The 18,802-nt window shown below is 48.0% G+C and overlaps 1 protein-coding gene across 1 annotated transcript in view; it reads right to left on the reverse strand.

Moving 5' to 3' along the window:
- Positions 1–18,802, reverse strand: part of STAB1 (stabilin 1) — a 60,208-nt gene that overhangs the window by 28,538 nt on the left and 12,868 nt on the right. The window contains exons 10-26 of the mRNA XM_069095550.1: positions 17,549–17,676; positions 17,218–17,300; positions 16,218–16,361; positions 15,275–15,424; positions 13,874–13,936; positions 11,884–11,997; positions 11,373–11,426; positions 11,125–11,205; positions 10,368–10,526; positions 10,173–10,235; positions 8,299–8,394; positions 4,567–4,653; positions 3,956–4,067; positions 2,275–2,461; positions 2,021–2,114; positions 1,536–1,694; positions 482–580 (exon numbers count right to left, since the gene is read on the reverse strand). Of these exons, the coding sequence (XP_068951651.1) occupies positions 482–580; positions 1,536–1,694; positions 2,021–2,114; positions 2,275–2,461; positions 3,956–4,067; positions 4,567–4,653; positions 8,299–8,394; positions 10,173–10,235; positions 10,368–10,526; positions 11,125–11,205; positions 11,373–11,426; positions 11,884–11,997; positions 13,874–13,936; positions 15,275–15,424; positions 16,218–16,361; positions 17,218–17,300; positions 17,549–17,676 (1,873 nt within the window). The remainder of the gene's footprint in view (positions 1–481; positions 581–1,535; positions 1,695–2,020; positions 2,115–2,274; positions 2,462–3,955; positions 4,068–4,566; positions 4,654–8,298; positions 8,395–10,172; positions 10,236–10,367; positions 10,527–11,124; positions 11,206–11,372; positions 11,427–11,883; positions 11,998–13,873; positions 13,937–15,274; positions 15,425–16,217; positions 16,362–17,217; positions 17,301–17,548; positions 17,677–18,802) is intronic.

Consider the following 18,802-nt stretch of genomic DNA (forward strand, 5'->3'; position numbering starts at 1 on the left):
TGTCCTGAGCCTCAATGTCCTCATCTATAAAAGGGGGAGGGGAGATCACAACACCTATAGCACCTGTCTCAGTTGTGGTGTATGCAATGGTACAAGATCATGCCGACAAAGTGCTCTGTGGGTGTTGGCCTCATTCTTGTACCAGAGACACCAAGACATTCACATATAGACCAACACTGAGATGCACAGACTCACAGAGACAGACATATATTGATAGCAAAGAATGGGGAAACTGAGGTATAGAGTGACAGGCACACAGACACACACAGGTAGATACACCAGACAGAGATTCACGCTGTCTGGAAAACACTTTGAAAAGGCACAGGCTGGCAGACGAGACACACAGGAAGGGCTTCACAGATATAGAATGAATGAACATCCCAGAGCCCTGCACTGGTCACTGAACCTCACTAGGTCCATCCCTACCCAAGGGCCAGGGTGTCAGGGACAGGCCTCCAGGCCTCAGGGCCATTCTACTCACCAGCACGTGGCACCCGCCATTGTTAGCCGTCAGACATGGGTTGATGAGGCTACACTCGTACCCATCCCCTGCAAAGCCTGGCTTGCAGGTACAGGAACTCTAGAGGGGTAGCAGTAATCACCAATCAGGGTGGACCTCCCCCCCTCTCCTGCCCCCGCCAAAGAACCTCCTTCCCTCTTCCTCACCTCTCCCCAAGACCCTACCAAAGCTTAAGACAGTGATGGAGACTTTCTTTCCCTTCTCCCTTTTCTGATCCAAAGCTTTCTCTTTCACCTCTTTCAGGCATGCTGTCTTAATCACAGTTACCTCCCAATTCTCTGTACAAATTTAGCTCTTACTCTGGTCTATTGTTTGGCCCTCCACTGCAACTGTTTATGGCTGGGAGTTCTAGCTTTGCAGCCAGACTGAGGGAGGAACGTCCATGGTGGAGAAAAAACCCAGAGCAGGAAGGGAGGCAGAAAGCCTGGGCTCTGCCCCTGGCTTGTGGGATTGGATAAGTCTGTTCCCTGGGCTTTTGTTTCTTCCATAAAATGAGGGGGCTGGACTAGATCGGCTCGAATGTCCCTCCCAGTTCTGACACTCTGTGTTCCAGGCTCCCTCCCAGCTCTGCCATTCTGTGTTCCAGGCTCCCTCCCAGCTCTGCCATTCTGTGTTCCAGGCTCCTCCCAGCTCTGACACTCTGTGTTCCAGGCTCCCTCCCAGCTCTGCCATTCTGTGTTCTAGGCTCCTCCCAGTTCTGCCATTCTGTGTTCCAGGCTCCTCCCAGCTCTGCCCTTCTGTGTTCCAGACTCCCTCCCAGTTCTGCCATTCTGTGTTCTAAACTCCCTCTCAGCTCTGCTATTCTGTGTCCTAAGGCCTATTAGAACATTCTCTATTCTATTATTCTATCTTCTAACACTCTGTTGTGTTCTAGTATTCTCTGCTATTATAAGTCTGCAAGTTGATGGACAGCAGGAGCCCAAGCCTCAAGGCCCAGTCCTAGGGTGTGATTTGCTGGAGATGGCCAATTGGCAGTGGGAAGGATATTGGGCAAGCATCTTTCCAGTGTCCCTACCTGTCCTGGTCCAATATAGTTGCAGTGGGCCTCCGCATGGCAGCCACCCCGAGTCTCCAGTTCACACGGGTTAATGGCGACACACATTTTGCCGTCTCCTTTCCAGCCCTTGTTGCATATGCATCGCTGGGACTCTGAGGCGCCCCTGACACACTGGGCCTAGGGGAGCCACAGGGAGCCCTTCTCAGAGCTGCACAGAACGTCAGCTCCATGGCCCCGCTGGAGCCTATGCACAGACTAGAGCCCAGGGGCCTTGGCATCCTGGGTCCTCTCCGTAACTTAAGAGCTTGACCCATGCACAGCTCCCCCTGAGTAGGACTAGCCTCTCTTCAGTTTGGATGTCAACATCCATCCCTCCCATCTTTGTAGGCCTTCTCTTTGGGGCAGCCCTCCCCCATCTCTTAGAGTCTTTGTCTGGGGTCTGAGGTCCAGGGAGTTCATCAGGGAGAGGCTGGGAATACCCTTAGAAAAGGAAGGTCACTAACATTCTCAGAGCAGCCACCACGATCTGGTTGGTCACAGGGATGCCTGACCTCGCAGGAGAAGCCATCACCCTCAAAGCCAGGGGGACAGACACACCTGAGGAGAATAAGAGAGCAGAGGGGTCAGGGCTCAGAAGAGACCATGGTTGGGGGCAGAGGCTATGTAAGGTCCCAAGATCACATAGATGGTGGGAGAGATGGGGGTAGGACAGGGGGTGGAAAAGCTAGTGCAGGCTCAGGGATGGGGTTAGACTCACACAGCACGGCCTTCAAGGGTAACACATCGGGCACGGGGGTGGCAATGCTGGGCCAGGCCAGTGGGGCCACAGTCCGCTGAGGTCTCGTTGCAGAAGGGGCCAGTGAAACCCTTGGTGCATGTGTCTCTTTGACATATGCCCCCACTGCCTGGCCGGTTGTCACAGATACCATGGACACATCCACACTCTGGAAGGGAGCAGAAGTGAGAGAGGTGGAGAAAGGGAAGGAGGCCATGAGCAAGAAACTCCCCCACCCCACATTTGTGCCCTCCCCCATCGCCTCCAATGGATGGCTCCCCTGCTACCCCACCCCAGGACCCTTGGATGAGTGAGGAATTCAAGGCCAGTGGGAAGGAGGAAGCAGAGGAATGGACATTGCCCAGTGGTGTCTGGTAACCTATTCCTGAGGTCTTCCTGTCAAGCTTCTCTCTCCAATTCAAACAGGTGTGTGTAGATGTGTTTGTTTGAATGTGGGCATATGTTTGAGTCACACCTGATCTTTGATTTCATGGGCTAGGAATTTCAAACCCCCCATTCCACTGTGTCATCTACCCCCCCACCACACACACACACACACACACACACACACACACACACACACACTGTCAGGAAGTCATCGTCTGACTGAAATCCTGTTTCAGTTTAAGCCACAGTCACAAGGCTCTGAGATGGAAGGCTCCTTAGTGGGCCCATCTGTCACTAAACAGCAGCCCTGACAAATGGCCATCCAGCCTCCACTAAAACACCTCCCATGATGGGGATCTCACTACTTCTCAAGGCATCTCTGGAAAGTTCTAAGCCGTAATCCACTTTCCTTCCTACCCCGCTGAAACCTGCCTCTCCACTGCTTCTATCAGTTGCTCCTAGGTCTCTCTTGGCCACAGTAGAGGAGGCCTGAGCCCATGACGGTCCTTCAAATATTGGAGGACAGCCATGGCGTCTTTACTAAACCTTCCCTCCTCTTGACTCCTTTAGTTAATGTGTCTATGATAAAAGCACTCATCACTTCCCACCTGGCTACTTTCCTGAATTTCATCAGCTCCAGACACAAACTCACAGCTCCTCAGCACCCCCCTCACCTTTCTGTCTCCCTCCCTCAGGTTGGAGAGGGTGGGAGGTAGACATCTGGGAGGTCCTCCCTGATGCTCTGCCATTTAAGGAGAGAAGCTGTGAATTCTCCCCATTTCCTACCCAGCCTCTTTCCTAGACTCCATTATCTCCAGAAACTTCTCATTCTGCAAGATGAAATCAACCAGGAAACTCACCCCTCCTCAGATCATCTCCCATCGGAAGCCCCTAAGCCCCTGCCCCTACATTAGACTGTGAGCCTCTTTTTACATCATATTTCCCCCTTTAGACTGTGATCTTCCTGAGGGCAGGGCCTGTATTATGCCTCTTTTTGTATTCCCAGCTTAATCAATGTGGATTGATTATTGGTTAATTGATCTTGTCCGAAGCAGTTCTGCCCTCCCATGAGTGCCCTAGCTTGTCAGTATCCTTCCTACAAAATGCTGCTCCAAACTAACCCCACGGCTCTTGACTCTCCCTTGTTGTAGCTTTTCCTCTGGCTCTGGCCCTTCTGTCTGCCAAGGGACCCTGCTTCTTTGGGAGGGAAGGGATTGACTCTGGCCCCTGGGCACTGGGCTAGATCAGTCAGGGTCATCTGGGCAGGGGCTCTGACCTTCCTCACATTGTTCTCCATGTCGGTTGGGATCTGCACAGACGTGGCAGGCGATGCCCTTGTAGGCTTTTAGGCACATACAGGCCCCATTGCCCTGGATACCATCACTGCACTGAGAAGGGGAGCCAGCCTCAGTCTGGGGCTTCCCGTAGCCCCTGGGGTCTTTTGTTGACCCCTCTCCCAGACACATCCCTTCTCTCCTCGTCGACTGTCTCCAACCCGTTCCTTCCCTTCCAATTCAACCTTCATCCCCCTGTCCTGCTCCCCTCCTATCCCAAGAGGGATCTGTGGGGTCAGGCAGTCAGGATAGTGAACTGCTTTGCCAGCTGTGTATGACATCATCAGGGAACTAAGAAGATCACATCCATCTCCTGGGATGGGGGGAAGGCAAGACTTTCAGAGAGCTGGATTAGGGTCATTGAAAGGTAGGGGAAAAGCTGCAAGCAGGAATTCTGATGCCCAGGGTCAAACTTAGTAGTTGAGGAAGATGAACCCTAAGAGAGGGAAGAGACCTTCAGCAGGTGGTACCACTTAGCTGTTGACAGGAAGGACTATGGTGAAAAAAATGCCCCTCCCATATGTTGGTACCCTGGGGAATGGTTGAAACTCACATTGCCTTTGCCATAGCAGGGATTTGAGAACCCGCCAGGACACTGGGAACAGTCAGGGCCAAAGAAGCCTTTACAACAGCCAAGTTTCTGTAAGAGACAGAAGATTTCCACTCTTCAGGGCTAGGGATCAGAATAAGCCCTAGATAACTGGCCTGCCTCCTAGCCCTCTTCCTTTGGGACTAAGAGTAAGCAGTCTCTGTTAACCCTGTGTCCCATTTCCAACTCTGATCCTGACTCACTGTGTGAGCTTAGAGAAGTCCTTTCCCATTCTGAGCTGCAGTTTTCGGGCTTAGATCAGATGTTCTCTAAGTCCATCAGCCAACAAGCATTTCTTGTTATATAAATGCACTGGGAAGTACAAAGAAAGGCAAAACCCACTATCGTCATCCTCACAGAGCTCACAACAGTGCCTGGCACAGAGCTAGCCTTTAATAAATGCTGCTTGTTGGTTGGGAAGCAATTAAATATGTATACAAGATCCATACAGTGCAAATAGAAGGTAATCTCAGAGGGAGGAGATCCTAGCAGGGGCTGGAGTGACAAACTGTCCAGGAACAGCCTGCCGAAGAAGGTGGGTATTAAGATGAGTCTGGAAGGAAGTCAGGAAAGCCAGGAGGCTGAGGTGAGGATGGCAGCAGCTGTGTCAGAGGCAGACAGTGAGGGGATGGACCATGAGGAACAGTAAGGAGGTCAGAATGGCTGGATCATCAAATGTATTCAGAGGAGTGGGATGAGAGGACTCTAGATGCCACAGCATTTGATATTGGGTCCTAAAGGCTATCAAGACCCACTGAGGGTTTACTAAGCAGAGGGATGATGTGTTCACTTTATAGCCGGGTGGAGAATGAGTTGAAGTAGGGAGAGTCTTTAGGCAGAAAGACCCACTAGCAGGCTCCAGCAATAGTCCAGGCACAAGATGATGAGGCCTTGAACCAAGGTAGCAGCTATGGGAGTGGAGAGAAGGGGATGCACCATAAGAGATGTCATAAAGGTAGAAATGACAAGATCCAGCAATGGAATGGATATGTGGGGTGAATGCAAGAGAGGAGTCCAGGAAGACCCTAATGTGAGCAAGCAATGCTAGAGGGATGGTAGAGGAACAGTCTGAAAGAGGAAAAGGTTTTGGGGGGAGGTGAAGATAATAAGCTCTGTTTTGGAAATGTTGAATTTGAGATGCTTATGGGACATCCACTTTGAGTGGTCCAAAAGACAGATGGTGTTGTAAGACTGGAGATTCAGTGGTGGCCATAACTGGAAATTGAGGGGATGCCCATCAGCTGGGGAATGGCTGAACAAGTGGTAGTATATGAATGTAATGGAATACCTACTGTGCTATAAGAAATGATGAACAGGCAGACTTCAGAAAAACCTGGGAAGACTTATATGAACTGATGCTGAGTGAAGTGAGCAGAACTGGGAGAACATTGTACACAGTAACAGCCACAGTGTCAGATGACTGACTTTGATAGACTTTGCCCTTCTCAGCAACGCAAGGACCTAAAATAATGCCAAAGGACTCATGATAGAAAATGCCATCCACATCCAGAAAAAGAACTATGGAGTCTGAATGCAGAACAAAGCAAATTATTTTCTTTTTTGTTTTGTTTTCTTTCTCATGGTTTCTCCCATTAATTTTAATTCTTCTATGCAACATGACTAATGTGAAAATGTGTTTAATAGGAATGTATGTGTAGAGTCTATATCAGATTGCATGCCATCTTGGGGAGGGGGGTGGGAATTTAAAACAGGGAAGGGAATGTTGAAAACTAAAATTAAATAACTTAGACAATAAAAAAGACTCAAGATTCAAGAGAGAAGTTAGAGATGTATATATAGATCTGTGAGTCTCCTGCATAGAAATGATTATTAAACCCATGAAAAGGATAATTGATCCCAAGGGAGCTGCAGAGATCACTGAGAGAGAGTCTAGAGGAATAAAAGAAGAGAGTCTAGGACAGAACTTTGAGGGACACCTACAGTTAGTGTGCATGATGTAGATGAAGATTCAGCAAAGGAGACTGAGATGGAGTTGTCAGGTAGGTTTGTCAATTAAGAGATCACTGATAACTGCAGAAGCTTTAGGTGAATTATGAGGTAAGAAGTCAGGTTTCAGAAGGTTTAGAAGAGAGTGATAGAAGAAAAGTAGAGACACCAATTTGTAGTCAGGGAGTAATGGGATGGGATGGGATGGGATGGGATGGGATGGGATGGGATGGAGGGTGCATATAGAAGGGTTTTTGTTGGTGAGGAGAAGGATCACCTCTTCATGTGAGACAGGAATGAAGGAGAAGGTAGGAAGGGGAAAACATCTGAGTGACATGAGATGAGGAAGAGGGGAGAAGAGAAGGTTCTGGGTGAATGGCCTTAACTTTTTCCATAAGGCATGAGACAAGAGACTAAGAAGGTGATGGGAGGAGGCTTTTCTACCCGCAATTCTATGACTCCGGGTTCCTAAAAAGGGGAATAAATGGTTTGTTTCACCACAGACAATGCTACTGCCTAATCACCCTTAACCCCCAAGCCAAGAACTTCCCTAAGGGTCATTGGGCCCTGATACCAGGGCGGCTAGGTGGCATAGTGGAGAGAGCACTGGGCTGAAATCAAGAAGACTCATCTTCATTCCAGCCTCATGACACTAACTGTGTGACCCTAGGAAAGTTGCTTAACCTTGTTTGCCTCAATTCCTCATCTGTAAAATAAGTTGGAGGAGGAAATGGCAAACCACTTCAATATCTTTGCCAAGAAAAACCAAATGTTTTCCCCCCTTTGGTCTGTTTCTTTTGCAACATGACTAATACAGAAATAAATTTTAGATGATTGCACATATATAACTTATTTCAAATTTCTTAATGTAGTTTTAGGAAGAGGGGAGAGGAGGAAGGGAAAAATGGAATCCAAAATTTTGTAAAAATAAATGTTAAAAATTATCTTTACATATAATTAGAAAAATGAAATATTTTAAAAATTAAAAAAGAAAACCCCAAATGGCGTCATAAAGAGTTAGACATACAGAGCCAGGGAAAGAGGCCCAGAGAATAAGGAAAAGGGGGAGTAGTTTAGGTAGAATAGAGGGTGGGTCGGCTGTGGGATATTTAGCTCCAAGTAGCTACCCCTCACACCATCAGCCTGGACTAGAAAACATTGACCAGAAGACCACCTGCTTAGTTGAGGGGGTCTGTAAAATTGGTTTCTAGACCATCTAAAATGGTTAATAAAATCCCTAGGATTATGTAATCCCCTCCATCCTATGTCTTCCATTCCAACCTTTTAGTACTGTTCAGGCTCCATCCCAAACCCTCTCATCTCTACTCCTCACCTCTCTGTCTTCTCCATCATATATCCTCTGCCCTTCACTCTGCCCATTCTGCCCTCTCTGCCTTATGCCCTTTATTCATCCCATGTCTTTCTCCATCCTATACTTCCACTCCCCCTCTATGCCTTCTGCCCTAACAGAAAAATGTGGGAGGAGAATAAGTCTCACTTAAAATTTCATTTCAAAACCAACTGTCAGAGCTAGAATCCACTGTCTATCATCTTTTCTCCTTCATCAGAAGAGTGGAGGTCTTGCTCCTGATTGGCTCACTCAAAGCAATCCACTCCCTGGTTCCCTTAATCTTAGAGGGGCCATCCCAGACAAAACAGGGCCCTGGATTTCATCTGTAACTCCACACACCCAGTCCTAATTCTCAATCCCAGGTCCCTCCCATCCCAAATTTCTTGTGATTCACTCACCACAACAGTCTGGTTACAGTATCGAGCACAGCCTTTCTTCATCACATTCAGGCCATCTGGGTCATGGATGTAAACACACTCCTTGGGAAAAATGTTCTAGGAAGAGGAAGTAAGGGGGAGTGGGAGTTTTAGGAGGGATAGCTGTGAATCACTGTGGAACCGGACTTATCCCTCTGATCCCTTCTTCCCATATTGACTTACGGTGTGACCTGGGACAAGTAACTTGACCTTTCTGGGTTTGCAACCTTATATGTTGTAAACTATAAAGTGCTCTGTATATTTTCACTATTATTGTTAATATTATGTAACCCAATCACAAAGCCCATTGGTATGGACTCTGTACTGACTGGTGTGTAATTGGTGAGAGTGAGAGGAGAGAAGGGAACTCTTTAATTTTTGTCAACTCTGCCCCTGCTCCTCATGAAGGCATTGGTATTGATCTCCCCCAATTGGGAGAAAGTCCCATACCATTGTTCTTTGAGTCTGGGGTTACAATCAAAATGACTCTTATTATTCCCTTTATTGAGAGGCATCCTGGCATAGTGCATAGAAAGCTGACTTTGGAGCTGAGAAGACCTGTTCAAGGTCTTCAGGTCCTGGTCCCACCTTTGACACAAGCTGGTTGTGTGATGGCAAGGGAAGTCACTTAACTTGTCAATGTTCTAGGCTAGTGGCATCACACTCAGAAAATACGTAAAGATGTGGGTGCATATTGACTTAGAAAACCACATATTACCATTATATTTCAGTATGTTTTTATTCATTTCATTAAATATTTCCCAAGTACATTTGAATCTGGTTCTGGCTACCCTTGGGAGTTCTGTGGTCCACATGGGATGCACAGGCCTCATGTTTTACACCTTTGGCCTAGAGCACAGAGAGCCCAAGTGCTTAGGGTCACACAGTCAGTAGGTGTCAAAGGCAGAACTCAAATCCTTTTGGCTTTGAGGCTGGTTTTCTATCCACTAGGACATCTTGCCTCTGGGGCAGTCAGAGACAGCTGCTGCTGTCTCAAATTTCTACCCTCTGGTCACAATTCTGTAGCTACAAAGAAATCAATAGGGAGTGAGGTTGCCTGAGATCCTCATTATTTCTCTTCTTTTTATCATTATTATTTGTAGGACTGGGGGGAGATTCTGAGGTAGGAGATTTCCATCTTGTTTGGGGACTACACGGTAGCAAAAGCAGAGAGTGCCATACACAGACCTCTCCCCCACAGCTCAGAAGTCACTCATACACCATCCAAGCTGGGGCTGGGTGATTCCCTTCCCCGGGGAGTTATTTCTGAATTTATGGATTATTTTTCTTCTTATAAATATTCCTAGCAAATGCCCTGGCTTGGTCTGAGGGCATGGAGACAGAGGACAGAGGGGATCTTGGGGCCTTGAGCTGGGGTTCAGGGATGGAGGAAGGTTTTACAACCCTGTAAACCTCCCTTCAACTCCAAGATCCCTGGACTTTCCCAGTCCTTGAACCTGCTTGTCTCCCTGGGCTTAGATCCATCTCCAACAGACCCTCAACTATCCTCATGTAAATGGACGCCTCAGGCCCTTCTAGATCACTGAAGAGAAAGGAGCTGGCCCCTTTGGAAGATGACTGTAGATCAATGAGGCCTAAGGCCTAGATAGACTAGGTCCTTCACAAGCAGAAGATGAATTTCAATGACCATAGAAACTCAGACCCAGGCTTTACTCCAGACTTTCTTTTTAAAAATTTAATATTAATTTTTTTCTATCACCAAACATCTATTTTCTCTCATTCCCACCTCTCCCCTCCTCTCTCCCCCATACACAATAGTACAATCTTTCTTTAGGCTCCATCCTCTAGAAGCACTCCGAGGAGAAGACTTTCGAACCCCACAGCACAACACTCACCAGCTCTTGGCTATTGGGGGGACATACGCTGGCATTCTGGGCCTGGCAATCTGCACAGGTGCCCTGGGAAGAGGAAGGTTAATCATTACGGCTCTGCAGCAGCCAAGGTTCAGCACTATTTAGCAACGGTCTTCCTCCCTACCGGGGTCACCTGGGAATGGCTGTAGTTGGTGGTCCCTTTGGGGAAGCACTCACCATCACAATCTTGTACTGGTTCTCGTTGCATCGATGGGGCAGGATGGGCAGGATGGACGGGGGCAGCAAAATGCCATCCAGCAGGTGAATGATTCCATTGGATGCCACGATATCCATGCTTTTCAAGGGGATTCCAGGAGAGCCCAAGAGGATACGTCCCTATGATAGAAATCCCCCATGCCTTCCCATTCACCATCTCCTCTATGCTGGCCCCCAGGAAAAATGGTACTGCTCACTTGGGCCCTAGTCCCGGCCATTGCCTCACCGCATAACCCCAGCCAAGTCCTTTTCCCTCCCGGTGCTTCAGTTTCACTATACATAAAATGATGGTCCCTAGGGCTCCCTCACTGTGTGTTCTGTTTGGTTCTTGTTGAATTATTGACCTGTAAGGTACAATCAAAAGAGTTCAAGTGGGAGTCAGAAGGCCTATGTTCCATTATTGGTTGTGTGGCCTTGATAGGCCTGCTAATAGCCTTGCCTCCATGGGCCTCAATTTCTTTGAATTTAAAATGGGAAGGCAGAACTCGATTGTCCCTAAGGAGCCAACCCAGAAGTCCATAAATCTATCTATGTGTAACAGAGGTGATCAGTCAGTCAGTCAGTATCTCCAGGCACAGCAAAGAAAGAAGTGTGTGGGGGAAGCCACCATCCCTTGAGAAGTTTGCAGACATCCCTCCTCAAAGTCACCCTTATGCTCTCATCCCTGACAGAAGGGCCAATCATAAAACAGACATGGCAGGTTGGCCCCCACACTCACCTCCTCTGTGATGTTCATGAGCAGGACCTGGTTAGCCATGGTCTGGATTTGTTTCAAGGAGATCAGCTTGCCCACAGTCAGCTGAAGAGACAGAGGAAAAAAGCAGAGGTGGGTGGAGCTAATCAGGAAAGCTTCCTGGAGGAGGCAGGCCCTGGAAAAGGTTTTGGACCAAAGGAACCTCTGGGAGAAACTGTGACTGAGAAGATGGGGGTGTCGGAGGCTGAAAGTTGAGCCCGGAGGAGTCTTACCCCAGCGTTGCTATAAATGTGATGCTTCACCAGTTCCTGCAGTTTGGAGATGCCCTAGGGGATGAAAGGGAGTAGTTAGTCCTTGGTTGGTCAAATGCAGCCCTTTGGTTATAGAGTGAAGATCAGACACTGGTCTAAAAGGTAAGACCTGTTTATGAACTCAGGGAGTTGCTGGTCTTAGGGGGAAGGCAGGATACTGAGGGGAAATACCATAGAAACAGGATGTGGGGGTGAGTTGGGCTAAGGTGGGAGGGTCAGAAACTGCGTTGATGGAGAGGAAAGTGTTTGGGGTGAATGCAGAACTTCTCCAGCAAAGGTGATTTTAAATTCATTGGGGTAAGTGGGGTTAGAGGAACCTAAAAGATGCACTGAGCCAGGCAGTGGCAGTGAGGTTGAGAGGAGGGAGGAAGTGTAGCCCTGAGGGTAGGATGGGTCAGGCAGTACTGGGACTATTCCGTTGACTCTCTCCACCCAAAGACCCACCCTCTTTCCTCAGGCCCCACCCACTCACCTCAGTGAACAGGTAAATGAGCCTCCCATCTCTCAGGCTGTCCACTGCAGCGTTGCTGGGGGCAAATACAGTGAAGGGTCCTGGGCCTTCAAGGATGGAAGGGAGGCCACAGTTCTGGAATCAACAATTCAATTATTAAGCATCTGCCTTGTATGCTCAAGTCCTGTGCTCCATGCCAGTGATACTCAAGTGGAAAAAGGCTCAGGTCCTGCCCACATGCAGCTTACTTTCCTGATGGCCTAAGGGAAAATCCTGTATTCAAATCCAGACTCTGTCATTTACTAGCTCTACAAACTTGATTGAGTATGTCACTTCCCAGCCCTGGACTCCAGTTTCCTGATTAGTGTTGCTACAGGAAGTTCACACCATCAAAGATATAAAGCTGGAAGGAACCTTAGAAGTTGTGGAATTCAATCCCTTATTTTACAAATGAGGAAACTGAGGCTCAGAGAATTTGTCCAGGGTTACTTGACTAGTACCTGAGGCAGAAATTTCAACTCAGTTCTTCCTGATTCCAAAGTCTACTTTTCTCTACCCACTAGTTTCTCCCCAGAAGCTCCCTATGGTAATAAAATTCCAGGTCCCATTAACAAAGGAACAAACATTTATTAAGTACTAAGTGTCAGGCACTGTGTTTAGGCAGGGGTGGGGAACCTGTGCCCTCAAGGCCACATTGTGGCCCTCTAGGTCCTCAAGTGTGGTCCCACAGGTTCCCCACTCATGGTTTAAGCCTTTACTATCAATATAAAACAAAAACAGAACCTTGACAGGGGAAGAAAGTCATAGGGTGATACCTTGACAGAGTCAAGGGAGCTTGTTTTGTTTTTGAGATAGGGGGGACACAGACACGTTTGTGTTTCATTTGAAACAAGACCATGGAAGACACAGGAGAGGATGTGATCAAATCAGAGGATGGAGGTGTTTGGTCCCCTGAGGTCTCTGAGAATAGACAGCTGCTGCTGTAAAAGTTCTTATCATCACCTTAGCAGAGGATGTTGAGTGAGGAAAGAAAGACCCTGAGACAGTAATAGTAGAATGATACTTTATGTCAGGCTTTCCTTATCAACAGTTCTGTAGGGATAGGTTGTACAGATGACCCTCATTTTACAGTTGAGGAAGTGAAGGCTCAGAAAAAGAAAATAGAAGCAGCATGGGTTAGTTTTTTTTGAAGAGAGAGAGAGAGAAAGAGACAAGAGACAGAGAGCTAGCAAGGATGGAAAAAATGTACCTTCTCTCCCTTCCTTGCTGAGGTGGGGGACTAAGAGAATGAAATATTGGGTGGGATGGCCAGACTCAATTGATGTGGATTAGCTTTGTTTGTTTGCTTCTCTTTCTTTTTTTCCTTCCTTATTACAAGGGATGGCTAGCTGTGTAGGGGGGAGTGATATATTCTGAAATGAAGGTGATGTAAAAACAAAAGATATATATACACATTTTTTTTTAAGAGCTAGCTTAAGGCCTGGAGTCAGAAAAACTGGGTCCTAGATTCAGTTTTGCTCTGTAACTTTAGTACATTTCTTCCCCTTCCTGGGCCACAAATATCCCTATCTGCAAAACAAAGGAGTAAGATGAAATAATCTCTGAGGGCCTTTTCAACACTGATATTGTAAGAAGTTATCTATGGAAGGCCCAAACACCTCAAACTCAGTTACAGCTGAGTCTGAATCACAGCTGATCCATTGTCTCTCTCTTTGACCCTGAATAAATTGCTTCCACTCTGTGGGCCTCAGTTTCCTTCTCTGTACAAAGGGCACAAGAATTCTTGCTTTGCCTCCCTCCCAGGGCTGTTTTAAGAGTAATGAATTAAGATAATGAAGGGAAAGAGTTCTGATAAATAGGAACTTATCAAAAGGGAAGGAGGCAGAGTCCAAGACCAAGGATCATGTACTAGAAGTCATTTGGGGGAGCGGGGTGGAAGGAGACCATATAGGTTGTCAAATCTGACAGAGACTGCAGCTGTCTCTTCTGAGACCCTTTAACATCTGCTCACCTCCAAGATGGTTTCAAACCGGCTGAAGACATCCATGGAAGCCAGGATCTTCCCGATAGATTTCTGTAAGGACACAGTGAATAGATGCTTGGGTTGTGTGGGCTTTGGAGTCGTTTGGAGAGATAACACCTCCCTTTTTTCTGCCCTTGGCCACTCACACTCCTCCCTGGGGGACAACATTCATTATTCCCTCTCTAATTTCCCTTAGCCTAAACTCTCCTGAGCCCCAGGATAGAAAGAGGCACCATCAACCCAATGTATTTAAACTTGATTGTGGGTATCAGTGGGGCTAGAATCTTGCCTAGTCAGACTCTGGTTCCCCCATCCAGGAGATGAAGCTTACCCTAGTTTTCCTGCCACCCCTGACAGCCCTTAGGACCTAAGGGGCAAGAATTTAGGAACTAAAATAAGTATTCCCTCTGCCCCTTCATTGGCCCCTTGGGACCAGAGATATACCAGTACTTGTAGAGAGGGCTATGCCTCCTTCCAAGGCCAAAGTCATTGTGAGGGCATCAAAGAGTTTAGTGAATGAAGTAACCTCTTTGGAAGGTCTAGTGAAAGGAAATCTACAAATCCATCAAGAGGGGAAAATACCTGCCTTCCTTCAGTCCTCATATCCTCTCTCTCCCACCTCTCTGCCTATGAGTTTAGAAATCTTCCCTCATGGGGTCAGGATTCAAAAGTCACTGTTGGACCTGGTTCCCAAGCAAACTCAGGCACTGCCTAGCAGACAGATTAGAGTATTTGGTGAGGCTTGCTCCCTACCCAGGGCTCTAGATGGAAAACCCGCTTCATGGAGCCCCCGAGAAGTTAGGGATGAAGTTTTCCCTATCTCCCTCCCCTGGGGTTCCAGATACACTTGTACACAGAAATGTGCATTCACTTCAGGGTACTGTGGGCATGTGCCTAGGCATAAGGAGAGATGAGTGGTTACACAGACTACCTTTCTTAAATGCTTAGATAGGAAAAGAGGAGGGATTTAGTGAGGGGAGTACATCCTCACACTTGCCCCTAGGAAGTCAGGTTTGGGTCCTTCAGGAAGGCTTCCTCTATTAAGGGTCTGCTCCATTCTGTTTCAGCCAACCTCAGCTAAGACCCTTGGAGCCCTGGGCCAGAGAGGGCATGTCAGGAACCCAGCATCACATATCTTCACAAAAATGCTTACTTTTCTGGCTAGAGGCTCCTTCTCCTGCCTGGTCTCTCTCACAGGCCTCTGCCTGGCATTCAAGGATCTTTTACAAGTAATCCCACCAGACCAGACTTTCTCATGGGGGGAGCCACAGATCCCTTCTCCAGGCTGTCTTCAGCACAGGAATGATCCTGTGCAGGGGCTAGAACACTCTCTACTCCATCTCCCTCCCCAGATGAGTTTACTTTGAGAAGTGGGCAGGTTTGGCTCACCTCTGGGTCTCCTGGGATGAAGGCTGGAGAGGGCTGCTTGCGGATGTTGCTGACAAGATGGAAGATGCCGTTGGATGCAGGCAAGTTGGCCTGGATGATGTTGTATATCAAACCTGGCTGGTCTTTGTATTTGTATCTTCTCCCAGAGTTCTGTGAAAACATCAGGCAGCAGGCATCAAATCCCTCTTGCCTCTAGCCAGGGTCCTGCCTGGTGACTCCTGAGCTCCTCCCCCCAGTTGGAGCCAGCCACCCAGCCTGCCTTCCAGAAGGCCCCCAGGTCCCCGAATATCTTTGGTCAGAGTAAGCAGTATAACTTACCCACAATGCCTAGTCTCTAGCATCTACTAGCTTAGAGACACCACAAGGGAATTTTATTCCCAAGCCCAGTCTCCATAGATTACAGCATTAGGGCCCACATTCCTCTGCTTGGCATTCAAGACTCTAGCCTGTCTACCTGACAGACATCCCTTCCTTCTGTTCTCTAATAAGTCTCCTCCACCACAATCTGGCCAAACCTCCCCCTGACAATACACTGGGCTGATCACCCCTTCTGACACTCTGCTGGTGCCAACTGGAGCCTACAGTAGCTTTCTATGTCTCTCTGCAATCCCTGAAGGATGCACCCAAGTCCTACCATCTCCCCAGAGCCTGCCCAGGGAGCTGTCCCCCCTCCAAACATCTTCAGAAGTTCCCAGAGTCAACACCTCCAAATACAGTCCCAAGCTTTGGCCAGCTCGGGCTGCAGAGCTTCCTGGAGGCAAGACTTGGGTCTTCTCCCATGCCTCCCTTAGACTGTCAGTTTCCCAAGAGTAGATCCCATGGCTATTTATGTTCTTTCTCTGCCCCACCTTTTCTATCCCCCACGGCATTAAGCAAAGGACTGAGCATACAGTAGGGCTCAGAGAAAATGGTGAGACTTCTTGGTCCTCTGGGGTCTCCTTACTAGATACTTCTCGTTAGTAAAGGTCAGTGACTCTCCAGCCAGCGTCCACCAGGTTTTGGAGGACAGAGGGAACGGGGAGCGTTCTTTTATAAGGTGCTGTCCAGGAATGATGTGTAGTTTGCATATCGATCTTGATAAGGATTCCTTCATGGAAGGCAAAAGGAGGATATTAGGGGGCTACTGGGATAGAGGACTTGATGACCACAATGAGAAAGGGATAAACTTGGAGGCCCAGTGTCCCTGGGGTTCTATGGGAAGATTGGGGGTCAGCGTAGTATGATAGGAAAAATACTCGTTCTGGGGTTGATGGACCTGGGTCACGTTTGCTACCTGTGTGACCTTGGATGGGTCATTTAAACTCTCTGGGTCTCAGTTTTCTCATCTATAAAATGAAGGGGTTGGACTAGGTAGCCACAAAATCTTTTTTTCTGGCTCTAGATCGATTATCCCATGAACACATTGGGGACCAGAACCCCTGGTTCTTGACCCAAATGTAGGCTTTGGAGGAATCCCTGCAGCAATTCCTCCTGGCTCAGCCCTCAGAAACCACAGGAAAGGGGAAAGGATTTTATCTGAAGACATGTTCACCCTCTGAGGAGAAGAGAATTTCCAGGGGAAAGCATGGCCTTCTCAGGAGGGGGTTAGGAATTAGGGCTGAGAGATGGGGAGGGGAGGGAGCAGAATATCGCCGACCCTCCAACCCCAGCCCTGAACTTTCCCCAGGCAATCTGTTGGTCAAGAAGGAAGGGAGAGGGCTGCTGAGCTCAGATTGCACCATTCTGGGGAGGGGAATTTGCCAGGGTTTGGGGTCTTTTCTCCATGATATATGTCAGACATAGGAAGACTTGCTCAGGTCCCTGGGTTGACAGGTATAGAGAGGAAGAGGTTCAAGCTCTGGCCCCCTCTGAGAGATGAGGGAAGGAGAGAGCAGATGAAAGAAGGGGCCAGAATGTGTATGCTCAGTATTGTGCCCTGGGGCCAGGGGGCCAGTAGCACTCACATTCAAACTCGAACTCTCGTACAAGGATGGGACCAGCACCGTGAAAGGCCCAGACTTGGACAGGATCTCCCCACAGCCTTTACCTGTCAAAGGGAGACAATGTCAATAGCTCCGCGGCCCAAGTGGGCATCTCCCTTTCCTTACAAAAGCACTCTGCCTTGGTTTCTATTCTCTGCCTGTAATTGGGCTTCCAACAACCTGTCTCTGCTTGCATTTTTCATACTCCTCTATACCCACATCTGCTCCCTCTTCTAATGAAGTGAGTCCTGGGTTCAGGCCCTTCCCTCAACAGGGAGTCAAGGTCCCCAGGTCAGCCTAGGAGGGGTATTACCCAGCATGGACAAGGCTTTCGTTAACTTCCTCAGGTTGGGGTGCCGGCTGTTCAATCTCTCCAGTTCTTTGATAAAGTGTCCGTAACAGGAGTGTCCATCTCCGATCTCCCCTTCCTCGCAGACACACCTGGTGGGGGGAAGGGGAGGGTGGGGAATGTGAGGTCAGCTCTAACAAAGTCCCACCCCTAGCTCTGGATCAGTCTCTTCCTCATCCTCTGAGCCCTTTGTCCCTTTGTTCTCATCCTTTTCTTGCTTCTACCTACTCAAATTCCTCCTCCCAGCCTCCAAAAGCCCAAGTTAAATCTCTCCTCTTCCAGGAAAATGGTTTTCCCTTCCCTGAGCTCCTAGAGTTTCTCACCTTCAAATTTTCTTATTGTCTAGTATTCAGGATTTGTCTCCGTGGTTAGAGACCTTAGCTGAGGGTTCCTTTGTGAAGAACCTTCGCTAAGCTAAAATGAAGAAGAAAAGACCCAGACCCTGCCCTCAGGGAGTTTCTAGCCTGGAGGACTCTGAACCGGTTGCCCTTCTCCAGTTGACCTTCCACATGGAGGTCAAGTTCAGGTCTGACCTTGTCACTCCCCTACTCAATAAACCCCAGGGGAGGCTCCCCATCTCATATGAACCAAATATAAGATCCTCAGCTTGAAATTTCAAGCCCTTCAGAACCTGGCCCCAACTTGCCATTCCAGACTCATTTATGTATCACACATCTTCTCGCTCTCCACAACTGAAACTGATTTTTGTACTGTTCTGTACACCCAGCACCCCATCTCCCTTTGGACTGGCTTCTCATCTCCATTCTTAGAATCCCTTATTTCCTTCAAGGCTCAACCCAAGCACCAGTTCCTAATCTACACAAAGCCTTTCCTGATCTTCTCCCCACCCCTTTCCCCTACTCCAGGCCCTTCCCAGCTGTTCCCTCCCAACACTACCTTGTACTTATTTCATAGGGTTTTAATTTTTTTTTAATTCCAAACTTAAACACCCCAAAAGAGCATTTCCATACACACAGGAGAAAACACACAAAGAAACTCTGAATTTACATTTCATACCACTTGCTTAAACAGAAGTATGTAACAAATTCTACATATCACTTTCAAAGTTATCCTGCTCATCAGTGTTTCCTTCTAAACTCCCTCCTGTTCTCTTCTGTGTTTTAAAAAAAATGTTTCAATGGCCTTCTTATTTTGGCAGAACTATTGCTGATCCCCCTTCTCCCTACTCCTTACCCTCATTTAAACAGAAAGAAAGAA

This window comes from Petaurus breviceps, unplaced genomic scaffold (assembly GCF_028583685.1).
Source record: "Petaurus breviceps papuanus isolate PSGF00001 unplaced genomic scaffold, PetGlider_PUasm1.0 227, whole genome shotgun sequence".
Taxonomy (NCBI): domain Eukaryota; kingdom Metazoa; phylum Chordata; class Mammalia; order Diprotodontia; family Petauridae; genus Petaurus; species Petaurus breviceps.